This window comes from Tasmannia lanceolata, unplaced genomic scaffold (genome assembly GCF_043159265.1).
Source record: "Tasmannia lanceolata isolate RefF3 unplaced genomic scaffold, GAP_Taslan_0.1 ptg000018l, whole genome shotgun sequence".
Classification (NCBI taxonomy): Eukaryota; Viridiplantae; Streptophyta; class Magnoliopsida; order Canellales; family Winteraceae; genus Tasmannia; species Tasmannia lanceolata.
The window spans coordinates 8,654,671-8,670,502 of NW_027518695.1; the positions used below are offsets into that span (position 1 = coordinate 8,654,671).

The 15,832-nt window shown below is 37.5% G+C and overlaps 2 protein-coding genes across 4 annotated transcripts; one reads left to right on the forward strand and one right to left on the reverse strand.

Moving 5' to 3' along the window:
* Positions 1-8,807, forward strand: LOC143851503 (S-adenosyl-L-methionine-dependent methyltransferases superfamily protein). Of its 3 annotated transcripts, none has more exons than XM_077360962.1 (12): positions 1-185; positions 422-475; positions 572-665; positions 2,430-2,479; positions 3,261-3,310; positions 3,524-3,632; positions 4,211-4,271; positions 4,368-4,420; positions 5,875-5,967; positions 7,229-7,292; positions 7,827-7,934; positions 8,350-8,807. In XM_077360962.1, exons 2-12 carry the CDS (start codon positions 449-451, stop codon positions 8,592-8,594), a joined length of 954 nt encoding a protein of 317 aa, XP_077217077.1. In that variant the 5' UTR covers positions 1-185; positions 422-448; the 3' UTR covers positions 8,595-8,807. The 3 variants fall into 3 exon arrangements, with proteins under 3 accessions (XP_077217077.1, XP_077217076.1, XP_077217075.1); XM_077360961.1 differs by having other exon boundaries at positions 425-475; XM_077360960.1 differs by having other exon boundaries at positions 2-185; positions 444-475.
* Positions 8,808-10,560: 1,753 nt separating this feature from the next.
* LOC143849305 (josephin-like protein) lies at positions 10,561-11,041 on the reverse strand. Its single transcript, XM_077358290.1, has one exon. It carries the CDS (start codon positions 10,958-10,960, stop codon positions 10,577-10,579), a length of 384 nt encoding a protein of 127 aa, XP_077214405.1. The 5' UTR covers positions 10,961-11,041; the 3' UTR covers positions 10,561-10,576.
* Positions 11,042-15,832: the final 4,791 nt, after the last annotated feature.

A 15,832-nucleotide genomic window follows, 5' to 3' on the forward strand; every position in this document is an offset into this window, starting at 1 on the left:
GATAAAAGGAAAATATATTTACCCAACCCTAGATTTGTGACTCGAACTATTTAGCCATTTCATAATTTTCGAGTGCTGATTGGGAAATACTTTGCAGATTAAGGATTTATAGACAAAACTCCCTCTTTCTTTTGGTTTCTCTAATTAATTCAAAATCCACCCTCTTCTTCATCTCGCTACTCCCGGTAATTCCCACTCTATTTTCTCAATTTCACTGCCTCGTACTCTTATTTTTGGAATTATTGTTGCGTTCATCATCTAATAAGGTCTGGAAGTGTTCTTCTAGGGAACCATGGATTTCCTTTTGTGTACTCAAAAGGCCAGGATTCTCAATATGCACATTCAAATTTTCTTGATAAAAACTCTTACAAGAACTTATTTACTATGACATTTCTTGATGCTATTATTGTCTATAAACTAGCAGTCTCCTTTTCATTTGCCAGAGTTCATGGGAAAAGCTTCCAGAGATAAGAGGGTATTTTTTTTTTCAGTTATCCCTAATGGGTACTTCAGGATCTTGTGTTTTTTTTTATTAAAAATCTTTGTAAGGATTTGTGGCTTGCATTTGCAGGATATTTATTATCGGAAAGCGAAGGAAGAAGGTTGGCGTGCTCGGAGTGCCTTCAAGCTCCTTCAGATTGATGAGGAATTCAATATTTTTCAAGGTGTGTTTTTTATGGATATCTATTTCCTTCTTGTCTTTGGTTTTAACTAATATCTCTTGTAAAGTTGATGTTGTGCTTAAACATCATGTATTTTTTCCTTCCCAATGCAAATGATCTTAGCATAATATTTGTGACTTATTACGCGGTGAAAAGTAGCTTAGACCATAACTAACCCTTTTCCTAGAAACTCACCTAGCCCCCTTGTATATATGCATTTGTTGGTATGTACAAAAACATTCTGAAAATTGAATCTGATCTTAAAATTGTGAGTGTACTGTAAATTTGAAAATGAATGATTGCATCGAACTTTTACTCTTTTCTAAAAGTAATAAAAATATAAAAATTCCTACAAACGTGGAAATATAAGATCTTAAAAAATCAAACATGTTCTAATTTTCTAAGCATTTCATGTCAAATATATGCCGACGAATAATATTTCTTTAAATGCCCTCGTTTTGCCCAAGCTGGTTCACTTGAAATGATTAGCTGGGGTTCGAGGCATATAATATTTCATGGAATGTCCTCGCATTACCTGGATGTGCCAATGTAGCAACGGATGATTAAGCGCAATTCCCCGGCTGTTGGCACTCTTCATAAACTTCTCATATTCCTTATGTGGGGTCACCACAAAATCATTAGGAGCAAAATGCTGCTGATTTCAAAGGGAGCACGTTAAGAAAAATCATGTCAGTCAATTGTATAAGAAAACTGATTGCAAATAGTAAGTTATCTTTGTGATAGGATATTCTTATAGCATTTCAAGTTGTTAAACAAGAAATAGGTGTGGATCTTTTGATCCTTGCCATAAATTAGCTATAGGTGCATCTAGAATTAGAAACAACTGTGAAGAGGGTTACCTGATGTGGATACCACTCCTAGTTGGTTCTAATCGACTCCAAACTGGACATGATTATCATCTTAGCTCCATAAGATTAAAAAATGCAGTAAAAATAAAATAAAATCAAAATATGGAATATACCTAGAAGTTTTGAAAGAATTGGAAGTTCAAGTTCAGAATAATTAATTTTCTGCAAAAATGTTGCTTATTTTCAAGTGATGGTAATGATATTGAGCATTTCATGTATTTGTATTGGTTTATGCTTATAGAAAGTTGTAAATGAAAGGAAGCATTCTGATATGTTGAAAACTATTGGGTAAGATGGCATATGTTGTTTCTTTTTGGAGAAAGTCAGCAAGCCGTCATCCTTGAAAGCATTTATTATGGCACTGTCAGCAGGCAACCAAAGCTCAGTTAACTTCGATTTATGTTGTATATGTCTTTTACACAGTGAACTTCTCCATGTCGGAATCTAGCTATTTCTAGACACTTTGGGTCCTGAAGTATATTAGTTTCTACTGTTTCTTGCGGAACCTTCTTTTGTGTTTTGTCTTTGGTTTGTTTGTGTTCTTGCGGAACCTTCTAACCCATCTTATCACCTGGGTAACTAAGCTTTGCATTTTTATGCTTTCATTTAGAAGTGTGACTTGGTGTAGATGTTGTCCACAGGCATCTGTCTCATAATTCTTCTATCTAGAGATTTCTCAGCAGGCCATTCGCGTGTCTGTTGTGATTCTTATTGTTACTTACACCTTATTCCTTATCTATTATTGAGACTAACTGTATCAAGTTGAGAACTTTAGGCTTTCTTCTGGAATGCATAAAATGCTTGTTATTCTTGCTTCACTTTTGCTACGGCGGTTTAGTGTTCTTTCATTTACTGTACTGTATGTGGCTCTTACAAATAAACGAATCTTGATGTGCAGGAGTAAAGCGTGTCGTTGATCTTTGTGCTGCTCCTGGCAGCTGGAGCCAGGTATCTGAAAGCAGGGATTGACTTGTTATGCCATCCCTTTAGATGAATTAAGTTTAATGCAGTTCATTCTATGTTGTCTTAAAACTCTTTAAGTACTTGTTCCTATCCCTGAAGCTCTTTAGTAAACCATGATTAGAGCCGGGTAGATTCCTTTTACCTTCTTTATGAATTTTTTCTAAAGGATTCATTTAGCCGACCCCAACTAGTTTGGGATGTTGAGTTGAGTTGAGTTGAGTTTGTTACTGATAAGTGTGAAATGCGGCAGATTTTTGTATTTGTTTCTTTCTACATTGCCGTTGATTATATCATGAGGGAATCAGAGGCTAGATGTCCTTTCTCCTCTTCTCCCTCAAGTAGTTCGTCAAAATTATGCTCCATCGATCACCAATGTGTTTGTTCCAGTGGATCGACTTCCTTTGTTTCTCCCACTTAATCATTTTCTCATATAAGCTACTGTTCTATAGTTTTGCATATCCTTGGAAGAAAATATTTTGTACTTATATGTCGGTACGGTTCGGCTGATTGAAGTATGAAATTAAACGATCAATTTCTGAGCTGAGTTCAAGTTTTGTAACTTTGCTGTAGTTTCTATAGTCTATTCTACTGCATTGGATGATCTAAAAGAATTCCAAATAATTAAGGAAATGTAAAGATTTTATTTTCATGTTATATTAAATTTGAACATCAAAATGTTTGTTAATTGAATGTTTATGCCCAAATGATCTACTTCACAATATCTTGGCTAAACATGGATATCTGATTTCGAGTATTTTATCTGTAGGTGTTGAGCCGAAAGTTATATCTCCCGGCCAAGCTGTCACAAGAGTCAAGGTGCAGCCCAATTCTTATCCTTGCATTCTTCTTGGTATATTCTTATGTCTTTACCGAAAAGCTTATGTTGTGCGACCTAAAGCAATATATTGAGAGTGATGTACTCCACATCATCATTCTTAGTGCTAATTTTGTTCATGTTCTATGAGTTTTCAGTACTATGAAATTTTAATTGGTTACTTTAAGTTCCTTACCTGTTTATATTATTCACAGAGATGGTGAACTTCCTCTCATTGTTGCTATTGATTTACAACCCATGGCTCCAATAGATGGTGTTATTCAAGTTCAAGGTGATATAACAAATGCGCGAACAGCTGAAGTGGTAAGAATGCGGGATACATTGTTTCTTTCTTATGCTTCTGTGTGAAGTTACATAGACACATTATATTCTTGACAAATGCTTTATCTGTCATCAGTTTCCTTGCATCAATTCTATGACATTGAACTATAACGGCGGATGCTAAAGATCCTTTAGTATTCTTAGATCGGGCTACTTTTTTTATATACTGTTTTTTACTCATGTTATACAAGGTCCTATGTGAGTAAGTTTAAACCAAGTATGGGCATAATTTGGTGATAGTAGTCTGGATATTTCGCCTTCTATTTGATGGCCCAGCTGCTGTAAATATCTTCAATTGGATTGTTGTCGATTTTGTTTTTCTTCTGCACAGTTTATATCTTCAGTCATATGGGCTTGTCCTAGGAATTTGGATAAAAAAGAGTGAGCTTGTTTTAAACCTTTAATTTAAATGCCTGCTTCTAGGAGACACATTAGGTGGGTACCTGCTCCTGTAATTCTTTTCTTCATTCTAAATTTAACATCTTTTCTAGCATGACTTGAGTAATTTTGAGTTGACATGATGAAATTCCGTATTTAATCATCGGTGAATGCCTTGTCAGGTCATCAAACATTTTGATGGATGCAAGGCCGACCTAGTTGTCTGCGATGGTGCTCCTGATGGTGAGGAAAGAGATATGGTCTATGGTTCTTTTCATTTCTGACATCAATAATACTGTCCACGGTTTTAAGTATGGTTTATGTCTACGCTGATTGCAGTTACTGGACTTCATGACATGGATGAATTTGTTCAGTCACAGCTTATACTAGCGGTGAGTGTAAGGTTCTTCTGGAACTCCTATTTTAGTTTTAGCTTAACTCTATTGCCAAATTGACACACATTAGATACAATGTTTTGAATATCAAATAATATACAACGATGTTCGGATTTGAATTGAGCCATAAATAACATGATTTTAGGAAATTATTAGAGGCTACTGAAATTGGCACTGCCATGTTTTTATAACTGCACTAACTCATCTTGTTTTTTCTTTTTTAATTAGCTTATGAGAGTTTTTTATTTGATAATTGTGATAACCTTTGACAGCTGGTTAAATAGTAAAAGACAAAGTGGCTTAGTGAACTATCAAAACATGGCAGTGGCAATATAGAAAATTACTTAAAATTATGGGAAATATCAGGTGCTGTATCGACAATATTCCATCATTTTACATTAGTTTTTAGTCTATATATGATCCCAATGACATCTCTTCTTGGATTTTTGAAAGACAATTTTACGTAGTAGGCTCCGTTCCTTTGGACGTAAAATTTGTTTTATGTTTTTTTTTACAACATAAAACAAATTTTATGTCCATTTTTACGTCGAAAGGAACGGAGCCGTAATGAACTCTATTGAGTGTTACACAACCAATCGGACAATTGAAATAAATCAGTCTTGGTCTGTTGCCACTTGCCTGTAATTCAAGTTTTTCTCTACTCAGGCCAGGACGTATGACTTAAGAGAAATTACCAATTTTGAAGCCTATTTTATTCCATTTTAGTGATTATAACATTCATGCATGATTTTCTCAAAAGGAATTTAAGTTTGAACATGAATAATTTATTATGTTTGTATTAAGCAATCAAATTTGAGCCATAAAACCTAAGATTTCAACAGCTGATTAAATGAACAATGAGTTATTTCAAGTTAATAGCATTATAGCAATTGACTATTCAAAGTTGTCCACTTAAGCCTTGAATGCGATTTTTTCTTTCAACTGTTGTTCTTAGAAATGCACTTTGATTGTTGCTTCTGACACCGTATATGCTATATACATGTTATATACATATCAATCTCTCTCTCTCTCTCTCTCTCTCTCTCTCTATATATATATATATATATATATATATATAAATTAGTTGCATGAATCTTCTACTTGGACGACTCCTTCAAAATTTTGCAACTCAAGCCACCTGTTCCTAAATAAATTATCTTGTGCTTCTTACAATCACTACCACACCGAGTCCCACTTCGTGTCGCTTCATGTTGTCTTTCTTTTTCATGTCTGTAGTTTCAAAAGTCAAGTATAACATTGACTTTGGATTCCACCTTCCCATCCCATTACTGATACTTTCTATTTGGTCCTTAGTCAACCATTACTTGGATTTTCTGCTTGCTGCTTGGAATCTAGAATAGAGATTTTCTTTGAGTGACGTTATATTGCATAAGTTTCAGAGTTGGTACTGAATCAATTGCAATACCTGATTATGGTGAACTTGCATGCAGGCTCTAACCATTGTTACTCATGTACTTCGAGAGGGTGGAAAGTTTATTGCAAAGATATTTAGGGGAAAAGATACAAGTCTCCTCTATTGCCAAGTAAGATATCTATGTACTTGTTTTTTGCTTTTAATTTATGACATTGTCAAATGGGGAAAAGATACAATTCTACTCTATTGCGAAGTAAGATAATTATGTACCTGTTTTTTTGCTTGATATACCAAGAGAGATGAGCAAAAGATGTAGCCACATGCAAATGTATGAAGAAATTCAGTATAGGGTTCCTCTTCCAAGTTTGAAGATGACCATCAAAACACTAAAATATCCACTGTTATCCAATATCCACAATCCCACACTGGAGTATTTATAACAATAGCTTTTTTGGAGAAGATTTTATGTGATACATGGGAATGATTTTGTTGGAAAATACATGGGCAGAAAATAGTACAGTGGGGCCCACTTGTTTGGATGATCTAAACCCATTTGTTGGTTCTCACATTATATAGGTTATGCCTTAAAAATCTTTTCCATAGGATGATCCTAATCCTTCTATTTGTGGAGGTTTCTATACCTTTTTTTTCAACTTCTGAGCTGTCCACGTTACTTCAAATATATCAGAGGGTTAGGATCATATTATGGCGAATTTGATTTGATATACAAAGGAGAAAAAAAATACAAAGGAGAATATGATTTGGTTGTTGAAGAACTATTGTTGGACATTTATTTTCTTACATTATGCTGGAGGAGCACAATCTACCAAGAGGGATGAATGAAAGATGCAACCACTCGATAATCTACCGAGAAATCTGAACTTAAAGATTGAAGAAATGAACATAATAATTGACAATGATACAAAGGCAGGACTATCCTATTTCTCCTATTAAGTGATATTTTCCAAAAGCCAGTATAGATCAAAATAGAAAGGTTGTTCAAACTCTATACCAACCCAATAATAGCTATCATATTCCCATCTATTCTGAAAAATTATAAGAAGTTACTAAAATGAAAAAAAATCCCTTCTCGAACTTACTGACGTAGCATTCAGTAGTCCTTTTCATAGAAGACGCATTTGGGGTACTTGCATGACATCTGGGCTTCGTTAAACTCCTGCTTTGTGTAGCTTCAAAGAGCTTTCAGTTGGCAAGATACTTGTCTTCAACGTCGAAAATCTGGAGTAGTTCTCCATAGTTCCATTTTGATTCAGGCTTTCCAAGCTTGGATTTTGGAGATGGATATTGGGAATTTAGGAGTTGTGTTGTGCATTTTTTCTTTGAATCCTTGAGAGCAGATATTTCTTTAACAAGGCCACCGAAGAGTTTTTTCTTACGGAATTGACCGGTGTCTTTCTTTGTTTTCACAGCTAAAATTATTTTTTCCCGTCGTGACTTTTGCGAAGCCAAAAAGTAGTCGCAACTCCAGCATAGGTATGCCCATTTTTCTCTTTTCTTTCATATTTACCTACTCTCTAGCTTGACTGAAAGTCATGATATTTTGGGACATTCAGACTGGACTCAGAAATTGGTTTTATGATTTCTGAGTTTGATTCGGATGAACCAGTGAAAATCTCACCTGTTTTATTATATTTGGTCAAGTCGATCATTTTGAGCTGACATTTAAAATCAGAGTTCGGACATTGTTCTCTAAACAGAGTAAACTTGGTCAAGTCCTGAGTGGATCACTGAGTGTTTGAACATCAGGATAAAGAGGAACACTAATATATTTTGCCCAAAGGGGGATGAGGAGCATCTTCCCCCCTTGGAGGATCCATACTTGACATGTAAGAGTTGTCATGCTGTGAGGTATCCGTATGGGTCCCATCACCTGCGCCAGCCAGAGGGGTGGATGATGCTCCTTCCTCCTTTGGGCGAATTATATCTGCATTTTTCTTCGTATAAATTGTTTAGGTGATCAACTGGATTGTATCGTATATTAAGATCTTTATCCTGTTTGTGATACAGAGGCATTTGCAGTTTGTGAGAATTATTCCCCTCCTGAAGGGTTTAATGAGAAAGATTTGCATCGCCTGCTGGAGAAAGTCGGCAGTCCCTCTGGAGAAGATGACTTAGGTAAACCAATAATCTTACCTCATTTATAATTTCCCTTTTAAAAGATCAACAGAAATTATTAAAAACGAAAGACAAGATTACAAAAGGGCAGAGATTATCCCAAAGCCAAAGCAGTCCTATTACACCCTCCTTGGCCAACAAAGCCGCAACATTGATGGCCTCTCTCAAAATGTGAGAAAATGAAACATCCAAACCCTTGCACAGATCTTGTGGACCATAGACCACCTTTATACGCTACTATTGGGGGTACATAAGTCACATGGAAATGCCTTTGTAAATAAGTACATAAATACAACACCTTAAGCGAATATAAGTATTTAATCAAGCCTTAAACCTTCACTTGGAAGTGTTTGTTCATTCGTTTCCAATATTTTTGTTCTTGTGGTAATGTCGTCACCCATATAAGCTTTTGCAGATTGCAGTAGCGGGTGGTTAGAAGGGCCAAATAAGGTTTACATTCCGTTTTTGGCTTGTGGAGACCTCAGCGGCTATGACTCCGACCGGTCGTATCCACTCCCTGCTGTTGCAGAGGGCACCTCTTACCAAAGCTTGGATCCAGTACAGCCTCCGATTGCTCCCCCTTATAAAACAGCTCTGGAACTGAAGAAAGCTTCTAGTCATGGGATCAAAGAGCTTGAAAAGCTGTGTATCGATTCCTGACTTTATCTTATTTTCCTTCCAGGTATTCTTTATTTACTACACTTTAGGGAATGCGTCTGCCATACTAAGGATGTCACTTGGATTTGTAGAAAGTTTAATGGTCAATTATTCTTGTTCACAGATGGTTAATCTATTTGTAAACCCATTTAATCTTCAAGGTGTTTTAAGAAAATGCTCGGTTTCTGTTCTAATATTTTATTACTTGTTCTCTTTCTTGATGGTTTCTGTTCCGGTCTTTGATTACTTCTGCTCTATCTTGATGGTTCGTGTTTCAGAAAATGTTCAGTTTCTGTTGTAATCTTTGATTACTTATGCTCTAATTTTGTTTAACAGTTAATTAGAAAAGCGTAAATGGGACTTTTCATCCTTTTGGCCTTACCTGTGAGGACTTAACTATGGATTGTCGTTACTCGGTGCTAATTAGATGAAGAGTTCGGATCTTGTTGGGGTTCTCTGATTAATGTGATTTTCAGGTTATCTGGATCGCCATAACGGCTGAAGGGTTCAGATCATGTCAATTCCATGTCGGTAGGCCCAATCTGGTTTTCAACTAATGGTCATACAGGGCTTTGATGTAGGGGTGCAACTCAGCCGGACCTCAACCCGACCACACCCTAACCCTAACCCTATACAATCTGACGCTCGTAACCAAACCCGAAACCCGAGGTAGCATTACTTCAATCCTAACCTTCCCCATCTAACCCGATTTTCTAAATCGGGTCTGGTTGGGTTCGCGTTGACCTGAGGCAAATATATAGAAAAATACAAATAAAAATGGATATCGGGTTGGGGTCGGGTGTCAATAAAATCATGATAAATATAGGGCAGTGATATCTTCCCCCGCCCCAAGTCTTTAACAGATATCGTTAGGATATACAAAGGGGTGGAGGAGCCACCGGTAAGTCCAAGAGGTTTAAAAGTTAATGATTTCTGTTTTGGCGCGCGGGGGGGGGGGGGGGGTGCGCGGGGGGCGAATATCACTGCCCTAAATTTAGTGGACCATGTTGGGTTCCAGTTGAGTCCGGTTGGGCTAAAACCAAGACTAGAAAACTTGCACCTTTGTACCGTTGTACGAACCAATCAGACTACCTGGCCCACAGGAAATGATATGTGCAGTCTCATATTATGATAATAGCACCCTCTCTTCGATAAATACTCATGCTTGAATGCTGACGTAATTGGGGGAAATGTAATAACTTTTACCAGCTAATTAGGGAAATGAAAAATTCACCTTTTTTTAGGGATTTGCTAGAGACCATTGCAGAGGGCATTTTGGGGAACAGCTGTTGGATGAGACCGCAGCAACCTAATACGAATTAAATGAATAAGACAAAATCTTAGCCTATGTGGCTGCATGCAACAGTTTTTCCGTGAAATGTCTTCTGGGATGGTCCCTAGCAAATCCCTTTTTTAATATGGGACAGCCAAATCCAGTGTACATGGCAATCAAGTCTGTTGAATCCTTCCCATGTGAAGTAAATAAACCCCTTTGCAGCCATAGATAGAACAGAGATCAAGTTAAAAAAAAAGGGGTGGATGGAGCACTTCCCGCTAATTAGAAGTGTAGCTTGAAAAAAAGTGCGATTATCAAATATCGGAGAGCCAATATCATTTATGAAATTAATTTATCGCCTGTTTGGATACCCCTTGGGTTTGGATTTCGCTTAGATTTGAAATTTTTAAATCCAAAATTTTCAAATCTTTGATTTGCATATAGAAAATAGTTAAAACAACCCAATCTCATGAAAAACTTTAGATTTGGAAATTATGAATTTCAAATCCACATATTTAAAAATCCTAAATCCAAATCCAAAGAGTAGGAGTTTTTTCGAGTCTCTTTGGCCTAAAGTCATGGATATGCTTCTCATTGTAGTGAACGGATTTTGTTTTAAAACAAGGGTATTTTCGTCATTGTAGGCGTCAGTAGAAAAGATGATTTCCAAATCATTATATTTACATTTCTTCTCTTCCATCAACTCTAATTACATAAATAAATTGGAGGGGGCAGAATTGGACCTCTGCAACGAGCAAGAGGAGTTGATGAACTCAATGCAATCTTCAATCGCCTCCGTCCTATGAGAATCCTGCTGAGAAACCAACGATCCAGATCTCGAGCTGGGAACAGTCTTGGGCGAAACCCTTCGTACTGAGAATACACGGATGGTCCTTGCTACATTGCTACCCAGACGACGGATAAACCTCAGAGGTGAGAATCCTGCTCTTCTGGGTAGCCGGAAATTATAAATTCCGGCGACCGTTTTCCGTTTTCCGGCCGCTCTCCTCTTTGTATCGGGTTTGAGCGGGAGTTTCGGCTGGTCCCTGATATCGGGGCTGAAGGTGACTCTTTTGCTCGGTTTTCCCGACATTCTTGGGACGCGAATCGGCCGTGAAATGGACGGTTTTCAGATTAATTTTTCGTTTTGTGGAGTGGAGATGAAAGAAGGGAGGGAGAGTGAATTTTTACGGACGTGGAAAGGTTGGAGCGTGTATTTATATGCAGACAAACGTGAGAAGCGCCAAAATATTAAAAGGAAAAAGAAAAAGAGAATGGTAGGGTCGTAGACTTTGAATGAGACCAGCTACGACCTTGCACATTGTGCCACGTGTATAATTTCATATTAATGCCAAAGTTTTAGGGTACTGAGGTTGGGACTATCATGTTTTGATATTGACACAAACTCACTTTGTCTTTTAGTTTTAAATTGGGTACTCATAGTTTTTTCTGGAATTGCAATAGCTATTTTTGTCGTTGGTAAGCTGGGATCCAACCTGCGGAAATGCAATAGGTTTTGACAGCAGGTTAGTAATAAAAGACAACGTAAGTTTGTCTACTTATCAAAACATGGCAGTGCAACTATCAGTGGCCATTTTTTATAACTAAATTACAAAAATAGTGGATGGATTCCCGAACCACCATATTTTGATAATGACACTACCTCTTTGTTTCACACTTTTAATCAGCTTTTAACGCTTTTTACATTACTAAAGATGCTCTTAACAACCAATTAGAAGTGTGCTCCGAAAATTTAAATGTAATGGGTAATGAAAATGTTTTTTCTTTCCAATTTTCGTGTGAGTTGTTCTTGCTTGCTCTCCTACATAGTTAGAAGCAAAATAGAAAGCAGAATAAAAAAAAAGGCGTGTGAAGAATTGAGAGCAGAGGTGTGTCCGAGAATTATGTCTCCGAGAAAACAACGAAGAATCTCTCACATGGAAGCAAGTGAATTTAAGGGGCAATGTAAAAGGTGGTGGGGAGAAGGATGGGTAGGAGAAGAGACAACAAAACAAGTTCCCATCATCGTGTCTTTTGAGGTGCAATCACACCTCCTCTCTTAGCTTTTCAGGTGCTTTTCTTATCTTTCACTGATTCAATTAGAATCCAGAGAGAGAGAGAGAGAGAGAGAGAGAGAGAGGAATCTATGGGTCAAGGGGTTGGGATGAATATTAGTTGGGTTGTGTAGACACCCCCATTTTGCTCTGCTTTGATCCCCTCTCGCGGGATCGTGTCCCACAGGTTGGGTCATATCTTATACCCTTTTCACTTTTTCCTCCTTTGGATAAAGGGAACTGATACTCTCGACTGCTGTGTGGGAAGGACATTTGGTCGGGGAACAAAGGAGGACCCAATGTTCATTACATTGTTCCCATGGACTATGTCATGGATAACTCTCCTGTCATTTCTTATTTTTAACCTTATTTATTAAGGGAGAAGGATGAGATAATTACATTTTGAATTCCAAATGAGAGGGGCCCAACAAAACGGGATTTTGTTTAGAAGATAAAGACGAAATCCCATGTGACACATGAGCAAAAGGCAAGGAAGTGAGCTCGCACCCTCCCCCACGAAATGCACAAAAAAGACCAAATCGTCGTTCAATTCGCTTTCCTCTTTATTTTCCAAATGAAATCTTGTTTTGAAAGTGTTTTCCTAAGAGCGAAACACGTCCAAAATAGGATTTCGTTTGGAAAATAAAGACGAAAGTGGAATTTAGTGACGACTTGATCATTTCCACAGTGATTTTTGCATTTCTTTGGGATTCCAGCTCGCTTGTCACAGCATTGGGTTTCATCTTTATTTTCCGATCAGTCCTCTCTGTTCATAATTTGGCTAGGTATATATGTAGGTTAAGCCTAACTTGATTATTTTTCGTAATTACTAATTTGATTTTGATAACTGTTTTGAGCCCAAAACTGATTGAGTCGAGGCTGTTTGGATACATGGATTTTATAATCTAGGTTTTAGTTTGAAAGCGGTGTAAAATTCTGGATTTTACAATCCATTATCTTTGATTTTAAGTAAGAAACCAAGTTTTTAAAAATCTCTCCCCCATCCTGAGATTTCTAAAACCAGGAAGACATGACGGATCTCCTTCTTCTCTTGTCTCCCATCTAAGATTTTGAGGAAATCAAAGATTCTAAAGTCCGCGTATCCAAACGGCCCCGAAATATTGCTTTTAGGCCCCTTTTGTTTTGGATTTTGACAGTAAAGTTGATTATTCATGTGTTTGAACAGCAGACAAGATAATTCCAAAATATATTTATCCAAGCAGGATATCCAATCTCAAGAACAGCTTATTCAAATCTCTCCGTCTGTGGTGAACAACCCCATGATTTCAAAACTTCAAAGAACTTTCTAGGAATTTGGAAGTGGAGTTAGTATTTGGCAATATATCCAACAAGAAATTAAGGGGAGATGAAGGCAGCTTTGTGCCTCAACAAAATTAGAAAATATGAGCTTCTTTACTCTTTAGCATATGGGGTGTTGGATAAAGGCATTGCAGTGACAAAGACAGAAAGCTTTGCTAATTTTAAGATTGTTTTGGTCGGCCCAAAAGAAAGAGTGAGTGATATGGGATCTTTGTAGAACAAGGAGTAGATCGAAATGAAAATACCAGAGGCACCGGAGGTGAAAGTTAGACCTGGTTATATTGCCTGTAGATGAAAGATGTAGGGGCATTTTTATCATTAAAAGTACTATTTTTGAATGGAAAAGAATCATTAATAGATAAAGAAGATAATACAAGGCCAGCCGAGAAGGTCAGCGCAAACAGAGAAATAACAAAAGAGGAAAAAAAAAAATACAATGATGCTATCTAAACAAGATCATCAAGGAGGTAGAAAGTCGAAAAAACAGATTTTACTATTTGTTGGAAAGTTGCCTTATTTCCCACCCGGATGGGTTGCTTGGGTGGTAAGGCAAACCAAAATAGCAATGTTTTTTAGGTTTTCTAAAAACCCAAGGCATTACAAAAGAGAGAGAGAGAGAGAGAGAAGGACTCTCGGTTCCTATCTTGCGTGCGCTGCAAGTGAGGGTTTTCTCTTGGTGAGGTGTGTCGGCTACCTCTAGAGAGAAGGGAGAGGAAGAGGAGAGAGAGAAGAGGAGAGAGAGAGAGAGAGAGAGAGAGAGAGAGAGAGAGAGAGAGAGAGAGAGAGAGAGAGAGAGTTGTTCTTGGTTATCTCGGGTTTGCTCTTGGGTTCCTCTTTTAGATTTTTTTCTCAGTTTTCTCTTGGTGTACGGTCTTCGGTTGAGAAGCAAGGAAAGGGTTGCGGGTTTGTGGTTAATCCATTGTAATCCTTGTATTTTGTTTTTCTCATAGTGGAAGATCGTGTTTCTTGCCCATGGAGTAGGCTTGGCCGAACCACGTAAATTTTGGTGTTCATCTTGTGGCTTGGTTTATTTTACTTTTCCGGTAATTTGTGCACGATCGGATCGGATTGCCCGGCGGATTTTCTCAACATTATTAAACTTTACTATTAAATAAGGTGAGAAACAAAGAGTAAAAAATGAACCCAAATGGAAATCCACCAAAGGAGAGACAATCAAAACCAATAGAACCTCATGCGGAAGATTTAAAGAAGCAGCCCATCAAGTGTCAAAATAACATATTCTCAACCCTAGGTAATGATGAGGAAGAGATATCCTATACAGGGGGAATCCAAAATTCGGGAAAGACACTCTGCTCATTTGGAGTCCAATCCCCCGCTTATCCCACTGACATCAAAGACTGATCTTGGCAAACAGTTCAAAGGATAAAAGAAAACTCCCCTCCCTCCTTTCTCACATCGTCGACACAGAAGAGGATAGCCCTCCTCTCATTGACCACCAGAAGTTGAGACAGAGCCAGAGAATCAGGCTGTTGAGTCAGAAGATGATAGACCTACTGGAACATTAGGGGCATTTTCATGCTAACTATAGCCATGTGGAAAAAGGAGCATATCTAGTTCCTTTGGGAACCAAAGATATTCCGCATTAGAATCATCCATGAAGGATAGCAGGAAGTTTAGTCCTCATTATGCATTGGGATCATCCATGAAGGATAGCAGGAAGTTGAGTCCTTAGTAATTTTGGATCATTTGAGTCCTTTTGTTTTTTTCCCTATCTAGTGTGTCTCAAGAGCTTATGTTTTTCATACTTAGAAGTATGATCTTTCTTTTCATTTAATAAACCCGGAGAGCCCCCCGCCAAACCCCAGATGGGCAGAGAATTTTATTTTTGAAACATCCGAATGAGTTTTGCTTGTTTTCTCTTCCAATCAATCTAAACCTCCTCTGATAGATCATCAGCTTTCAAAATCACAACTAATCCACATGTACATTCTACTCATAGCACAAACAATAGAAATAGTAAATAAACCGTTTGCACAAAGACACACATACGTAGTCCGGCAAAATTACCTACATCCATGGGAGAGAAACCATTTCCACTATGAGCAACAAGCACAACAAGGAGATTATATACAGCCAATTCCTTAACCCAATCTTTACATCCCCAACACTCACAACTTGGAAGATTGAGCCTGAAAGCGCCCAACATCAAAGCAACTAAGTTTCATTTCCCATACATTCAATCTCTCTTCTTCTCCTCTCACTTTGCATGAGGTATAACAATGTCTTATATGACTTAGGATTCTCAAGCGGTTTCTCAAACCTAATTCTCTGTCTCCTAATCCAACTAGAAAACTAAAAGAAAAACTCCCACGGTTTCCAAACCAGACAAATCTCCTCTCTATCTCTTATCCAAATGAGGAAACTTCCAAGAGAAAGGACACTCCTAGTAAAAGTAGGATAAGCCCCATTCATATCTCATGGAAAACGAAACACAAGTATTCTATGCACCAATGCACAGAATTCTCATTTAAACTACACTTAAAACATACACGAATTGAACTAGACATGTTTGGACCCATTCAGATACAATCGGCTCATAGTGACATTGCAAAATACCCTATGAAGTAATA